Source organism: Engraulis encrasicolus, chromosome 21, assembly GCF_034702125.1.
Source record: "Engraulis encrasicolus isolate BLACKSEA-1 chromosome 21, IST_EnEncr_1.0, whole genome shotgun sequence".
Taxonomy (NCBI): domain Eukaryota; kingdom Metazoa; phylum Chordata; class Actinopteri; order Clupeiformes; family Engraulidae; genus Engraulis; species Engraulis encrasicolus.
This window is the reverse complement of record NC_085877.1, coordinates 50,600,438-50,608,484: the sequence shown is the minus strand read 5'-3', so window position 1 is coordinate 50,608,484 and position 8,047 is coordinate 50,600,438. Positions and strand designations below refer to the sequence as shown.

General features: G+C 43.1%; 1 protein-coding gene and 1 pseudogene across 1 annotated transcript; both read right to left on the bottom strand.

The window, feature by feature from the left end:
* LOC134437459 (NACHT, LRR and PYD domains-containing protein 1 allele 2-like) overlaps positions 1–1,656 on the bottom strand; it is a 60,600-nt pseudogene extending 58,944 nt beyond the window's left edge.
* Positions 1,657–2,354: 698 nt separating this feature from the next.
* On the bottom strand, positions 2,355–5,072 carry LOC134437287 (protein NLRC3-like). The gene is made up of 2 exons (XM_063186783.1): positions 4,811–5,072; positions 2,355–4,336 (listed from the first exon to the last, which is right to left on the bottom strand). The coding sequence occupies exons 1-2, from the start codon at positions 5,022–5,024 to the stop codon at positions 2,562–2,564; spliced, it is 1,989 nt and encodes a 662-aa protein (XP_063042853.1). The 5' UTR covers positions 5,025–5,072; the 3' UTR covers positions 2,355–2,561.
* Positions 5,073–8,047: the final 2,975 nt, after the last annotated feature.

Sequence of the window (8,047 nt, the reverse complement as noted above, 5' to 3'; positions counted from 1 at the left end):
TCAGTGTCTGTAGTTTACAGGCAGGATCCTGTAATAAATCAATAAGTAGCTTCACTTCAGAGTGTCCAGGGTCGTTTCCTCTCAGGTCCAGCTCCTCCAGGTGTGATGAGGGATTTGATTGGAGAGCTGAGGCCAGAGCAGCATATCCCTCTCCTGTTACACCACAGCCTGATAATCTGGAGAATAGAGGAGTGACATTATCACTGATAAACACATTATTTAGCAGCAAATCATCCTCCTGTTACACCACATCATGATAATCTGGAGAATAAAGGAGTCATATTATCACATATTTCGTCTGACCACCTAGAGAATAGAAGAATATAGTCATATTATCACATATTATCCAGCTCCTCCAGGTGTGATGAGGGATTTGATTGGAGAGCTGAGGCCAGAGCAGCATATCCTTCTCCTGTTACACCACAGCCTGATAATCTGGAGAATAGAAGAGTCTGATTATTACTTATCATCATCAACATGACGAGTATTATTTAGCAGCATATCCTTCTCCTGTTACACCACAGCCTGATAATCTGGAGAAGAGAAGAGCATATCATCATCAACATGTCCAATACATTATGTAGCAGGTTACACCCCAGTCTGACCACCTGGCGAATAGAAGAATAGTCATATTATCATATATTATCATCAACAAGTCCAACACATTATTTAGCAGCAAATCCTTGTCCTGTTACAATGTGCAAATCCTATTCTACAAAGTAGTTACACCACAGTCTGACAGTCTGGAGAATAGAAGAGCCATATTATCAATGATAATCAACATGTTCAACACATTATTTAGCACCAAACCCTTCTCCTGTTACACCACAGTCTAACAAGCTGGAGAATAGATTATCAACTGATCATCAACATGTCCACCAACACTTTATTCAGCAGGTTACACACACAACAACGTGCATATCCTTCTTCTGTTACACCACAGTCTGACCATCTGGAGAATAGAAGAGCCATATTAATATAACCATAATATCATCAACATGTCCAACACATTATTTAGCAGCATATCCTTCTCCTGTTACACCACAGTCTGACAGTCTGGAGAATAGAAGAGCCATATTATCACATATTGAGTCTAACCACCTGGAGAATCATCAGTCATAATATTATCATGACCACCTGGAGAATCGAAGAATAGAGCCATATTATCACATAATATCATCAACATGTCCAATACAATATTTAGCAGCAAATCCTTCCCCTGTTATACCACAGCCTGACAGTCTGGAGAAGAGAGGAGTCTGTTGTTGATGACATTAAACCCCTCTTAGTGCTCAAATCATTAACATCTCTAACATATTACTTAACATTCCTACGACTGGGTTGAATTAGAATCACTCTAGACTATTCCACATAGTTTACAAAACCATCAGAGGTGTGCTTTAGTTCTAAATAGGCTCTCATCATAAAGATATCTTCCATATTCTTAAGCATTCTCATTTTACAGTATTGGAGTAGAGCTAGAACATCACTCTAGAACAGAGATCTTAAAGCACGTTGTCTGAATGCAGACTGCTATTACATTATTACTCTGGTCATCAGAATACCCAGCATATTATGAAGCATTCCTTATACTCAGCTATCAGCACTCTTCAGTAAGACATAAATCACACACTTGTCAAAGTCACAGTCTGACATTTTGCAAGAATCTGTTGTTGATGCCTGACCTTAAAGCTCTCTTAAAATTTCTCTCTTATTTTTTACAGTCTTAAACTCCACCATGTTATGGAACATTTCTTATACTGACCTACCGGGATTAATGATATATTACATAAATGCAAAAATAATGAGTTGCTAAACATTCCTTATACAAATAACTAAGCTACTGGGATGAGCTACAACATAGAAAATCACTGTTGTCTTTCACTGCTTTTTTTCCGTATCTATAAATTGATTAATCAAACCAAACAATTAATAATTACTGACCATGTCTTACCTGACTGTTTCCAAACCACACTTTGGATCTTTCAATCCACTACAAAGTTCTGTGACTCCAACTTCTCCAATGCTATTGCCACTGAGGTCCAAGTTCTTCACCTTTGAGGATGCGTTGCAGAGGACAGATGCCAGTGTTGTACAGCTTGTTTCACTGAGACTACAGCTATCAAGCCTGGAATTGGGGAAGAGAAAACAAATTAAAACCATATAGTGAAAGCCCATTGGGAAACTCCAAGTCCCAACACTGCGCACAACAACATTGCATTTATGCCTCACCCGTGCAAAGGGACAGCCCTTAATGGTGCCCCAAGGGAGCTGTACAGCGGGACGGTACCATGCTCAGGGTACCTCAGTCATGGAGGAGGATGGGGGAGAGCACTGGTTGATTACTCCCCCCACCAACCTGGCGGGTCGGGAGTCGAACCGGCAACCTTTGGGATACAAGTCTGACACCCTAACCGCTTACCCATGGCTGCCCTATTACCCATGACTGCCCTATTCAGTCAGTAATTAAATCAGTTAATAAGCTCTTGCCTGAAGAGTACTCATCGTCACATGTTTTAAACAGTAACCTCTTGTCTGAAATGTACTCACTGCCATCATACTTACAGGAGAGTTTGGGATTCCTCTACGACTGGCTTCAGCCTCAGGAGACCTTCGTCAGATCTGACGTACTTCTTCAAGTCAAACACATCCAGTTTCTGGTCTGATGTCAGCAGCACAAACACTAGAGCTGACCATTGGCCAGGTGAGAGCTGGGATTCAGAAAGTGTCCCTGCACTCAGGAAGCTCTGGATCTCCTCCACTAAGGAGTGGTCATTCAGTTCATTTAGGCAGTGGAAGAGGTTGATCACCCTCTCTGATGAAGGGGCCTCCCTGATCTTCTCCTTTATGTAACTGATTGTTTCATCATCGCCAGTCTGCTTCTGTCCTCTTTGCAGTAGGCCATGCAGGAGAGTCTGATTGGAGTCCAGAGAGAGACCAAGAAGGAAACGGAGGAAGAGGTCAAAGCGGCCGTCTTTATACCATAGAGCTTTGTCCACAGCACTCTTGTGTAAGGTGGTCATGGATTCTTCCCTAGATAGAGTTTGGTGTCTGGATAGCACATCTTTCTTTTGGGTTGCCATCATCAGAAACACATACAGAGCCGCAAGATACTCCTGGATACTCAGGTGGACAAAGCAGAACACTGTTGCTTGAAAGATTCCAGATTCTTCTCTGAAGATCTGGGTGCAGACACCTGAACGTACTGCTGCTTCTCTGACATCAATGCCACACCCTCTCATGTCGTCTTCATAGAAGATCAGATTTCCCTTCTCCAACTGGTTGTAGGCCAGCTTCCCAAGGTCAAGGATGAGATCCTGGTTCCATTGTGGCTCATGGTCATGCACATCTTCATACTTTTGGCTCTTCTGTTTGGTTTGAAAGATCAGGAAAAATGTGTACATCTCCGTCAAAGTCTTTGGGAGCCGTTTTGCTTCTGAAGAGCTGAGAATCATCTCAAGAACACAAGCAGTGATCCAGCAAAAGACTGGGATGTGGCACATGATGTGGAGGCTCCTTGATAATGTAATGTGAGATATGATTCTGCTTGCAAGAGTCTCATCACTGATCCTCTTCCTGAAGTACTCCTCCTTCTGTGCGTCATTGAAGCCTTGTATCTCTGTGACAAGGTCAACACACTCAGGAGGAATCTGATTAGCTGCTGCTGGTCGGGAAGTTATCCAAAGTAGAGCAGAGGGAAGCAGATTGCCCTTGATCAGATTTGTCAGGAGCACATCCAGTGATGTGACAGCCGCCACATCAGACCAACTTTCATTCTTCTGGAAGTTCAGTGGGAGTCGACATTCATCCAGACCGTCAAAGATGAACAGTATGTTGTACTTCTCTTGGTTGCAAAAGGTCAACTGCTTCAGCTCTGGAAAGAAGTGGTGAAGAAGATCCATCAAAGAGCATTGTTTGTCTTTCAAGAGGTTGAGCTCCCGAAAAGGCAAAGGGAAAATGAAGTGGATCTCTTTGTTGTCTTTTCCTACAGCCCAGTCCAGGATGTACTTCTGAATGGACACGGTTTTGCCGATGCCAGCTACTCCCTTTGTCATCACCCTTCTGCTTGGTTTGTCTTGACCAGGTAAGGGTTTAAATATGTCACTGCATTTGATTGGTTTCTCCTGTCCAGCTGATGTCTTGGATTTGGACTCAATCTGCCTGACTTCATGCTCCTCATTTACCTTCCCACTTCCTCCCTCTGTGATGTAGATTTCTGTATAGATCTTTTCCAGTAGAGCTGAGCTTCCTTGCTTGGGGATTCCTTCAAACACTTTCCGATATTTGGTCTTGAGATTTCGTTTCAGTTCAGCCTGACAAAGTACATCCAGTTCATCTGTTTCACAAACAAAATACATACTGAAACGTTAACCAACTAATGTCACACTGACAACTGCTAAAGGAATTTTAATATTGTCTGAATAAAATGCTAAAACACATGATTAGGCACCAGCCTGGCTCTCATCAGGCATATGTAGTCCCTCACAGTCCTAACTGGGGGCATGAGTAGTCAAGTAGCAAAAACTATTGATGGTTTTAGACGATGAAGAGAGAACTGTTTTGAAGGCAGGTTTGGTGGCAAGGATAGGCAAATGGTAGGTAAAGCCATGCCTTCTAGAAACAAATCCTATACACACTCACTAAACCTAGTGGGAAGAGTTTACAAAACGGTACTAAGCTAAACAGATCTAGCAAGAATCAGACTAATGGTCTATCACTTAGAGGCACAAAATATTAATTTGCATTAATATACTAATGTTACATAATTTAAGCAAATACTTGGACATGCCAGAAACAAGAGGGCATTTACTTTCTCTCATTTTGTTAGCCAGATCCCCCCTGTCCATCTTCCATAGGAAGTGTAGTGCCATCTTGAGAGCCCCTTCTCTGGCATCAATCTCATCTTCCTCTCTCCTCTCAAAGGACTCTTCGTAATCTGGATCAAGAATCCTCCTCAATCTCTGCAGCTCGTTCTTCACAAAGGTGATGATCTTCTTCTCAAGTGCCTGAAGTACAAGACACATGAGCTTCTCAACATCATCGGGTTTTTCACATCATCATTTGATGCAGGGCCTGTCTACTTTGGCCAGGCCTGGAACAAAGACCTTTCAAAGCATAAAAGACCCTGGGACAGGGACAACTACCGCTCTGCCGACCCATATGTCTCAAACCCAATTGTCTTCGGTGGACAACAAAAACGAGCCAATTTGTTCCACAACTTTTGAGTATGTGAGTTCATGACAAGCGTCCGGGTTTATTCTACAGCATTGTGTATCCACTACAGTAAAGAATAGCCTGTAAAACTTTCCAATAACCTTCCTCTGATAATGATATATCAATAACCTTCCTCTAATGATGATATACCAATAACCTTATTCTGATGATGATATATCAATGCTTATAATAGTGCACAACAAACCATTCATTAAATTTATAGCGGAAGGTTATTGTAAAGTGTCACCGAATATATAACTACAGTAACAACTTTGTCCATTGCAATCCCACTTCACATGTACATCAGCTTACCTGGAATACTTGAGTTAGATCCTGCTGCTCAGTCTGACCACTGCTGACTGTTTTAAGACTCCTCTTTTGCTTTCTAGAAATAAAACAAATCATATCTGAAGATACTCTCCACATGCAGGGCACACAATGAAGTGTCTTTCTCCTCAATCCAAACGTGTGAGCAGGGTGGCAGACAAGCTCCATGAGGAGAAGAGATGCACTCTGAATTCACCTAGGTAACAGTGATGCTCAGGGTACCTCAGCAGTGTTGTTCAGGGCAACAGTGATGCTCAGGATACCTCAGTCAACCCGGGAAACCATGATGCTCAGGGTACCTCAGCAGGAATGTTAAGGGTACCTCAGTCACCCGGGCAGTAGTGGGAATGCTGCTCGCATTACCACCAGGGGCAGAACAGCAGGGCAGCTTGAAATATAAATACATGTATTTTGGTGATGCTATTCAGGGTACCTCAGTCATCCCGGGGAATGCTGCTTATGATACCTCAGTATAGGAGTGGGAAGTATATTTTAGCTGTTAAAGTAACGTTAATCCAAAGCAGTGTTCCTGAAAGCAAATTTTGTCAAGGATCAAGGTGAGTTATTATGTTCAACAAGAAGAGGATCTCATCTTCTAGTGAGGGAGCTGGGACAGACATTGGGTTAACTCGATCAACAGAAGACCTTTTTGGACTGTAACGGGCTGCCCTCTGCTTCTCTTCAAGCGAGAGCAGCGTTACCATTTCCTCACTACATTGGGTCGACTCGATCAACAGAAGACCTTTTTGGACTGTAACGGGCTGCCCTCTGCTTCTCTTAGCGTTACCATTTCCTCACTACATTTGGTTAACTCGATCAACAGAAGACATTTCTGGACACACGTGGTGTTGAGGACTGTAGGAGGGGCTTGTCATACCTCATTGTAGATGTCCAACTGAAGTTTGGAAGGCCTCCACCTTTTGACCTGTCACTCTTCAAGGACACCGAGCTCTGTGCAGATGACTCTGGTCTCTGTGACATGACACTTTGGAACAGAGGGGTGCATGTAACACACGCACGAAATAGAGAGGAAACACTATATTGTGTTAGATAGATTTTTGTCAATTTCTTTTGGGCCAGTTCTAATTTGGACAGGAAGCTGGTTCCTGTATTTGGCAGCATAATGACTAAATGCTATTTCACCCTGTCTGGGTTTGACCCTTGGCACAACCAGTAGAGGAGACACTTCCAGTGTTCCAATGAGCACATTCAGTGGTGCAACACATTAATCATCACTGTAACTCAGTACACGACTAGAGATTTCCATCTAGAAATCAAACAAAACAAACACAAAACACAATCAACTGCATACACTTGCACACACACACACAGACACACAGACACACAGACACACACACACACACACACACACACACACACACACACACACACACACACACACACACACACACACACACACACACACACACACACACACACACACACACACACACACACACACACACAGACACAGACACACAATTATTATATGTTATGTAACAGACCTTTTCTCAGGTGAGTGCTCCAGTCTGAAGTTTGGTTGTCCTCGATCTTTTGACCAGTCACTCTTCAAGGACACTGAGCTCTGTGCAGATGACTCTGGTCTCTGTGACATGACTCTGGAACAGCGAGACCAATGTAACAGCCACAGTTTACTACAAGCATGCGAGCAGGCACACATGTGAGCACACACACATAATATGTCACAGAACATACCTTTGCCCAGGTGACATGTGCTCTTGTCTGACACACACACACACACACATAATTAGGGCCCGAGCACCGAAGGCGCGAGGCCCTATTGTTCTTGCTCGGATTATTATTATTATTCTTTTTCATCCACGTTCGGGCTGCCCATTTTGTCTGGGAAGCACTTGGTGACTTGCCCTTTTGCAGGTTGATTGGACATGATGACCGCTACTCAGAACCGGAAGCTCGGGTCGGGCTGGAACACGGGGACGAGGACACGCCCCCTAACGCGTATAGGGGCGGGGCCAACATATAGTTTGAGCTACGGACTCGAAATTTTTTGGGGGGGTGTATCTTAATAAGACGAACCTAAAAGGTCAATACAATGCCATGGCCACGCCCAACAGGAAGTGAGATAATTGGGCTTTTTCCAAATTTACATGTAATGGGATTTGAAACACTCCTCCTAAACCATACATCACACTCACTTTATATTTGCTGTACATGAGCTCAAGGCATTGACGATGACAAATTGCGAAGGAATTTTTGATATCTCGTAATTTGACAATATGGCCGCTCGATGAATTTAGGTATCTAATTTCAAAACAGGAAGTTGGTCACCATTTCAGTTTGGAGTGTTTTCAAACGGTGCAAACTCACACATGTATGCATATAATGACTATAAACTTTTGTATATGCCTGAAATGGGGGCCACGCCCCCATATAAGGTTAGGGGCGGGGCTAACATCTACTTTGAGCTACAGACTCGGGAGTTTTTTTAAGTTGTGTATCTCAATAAGGCGAGCAATAAAGTCCA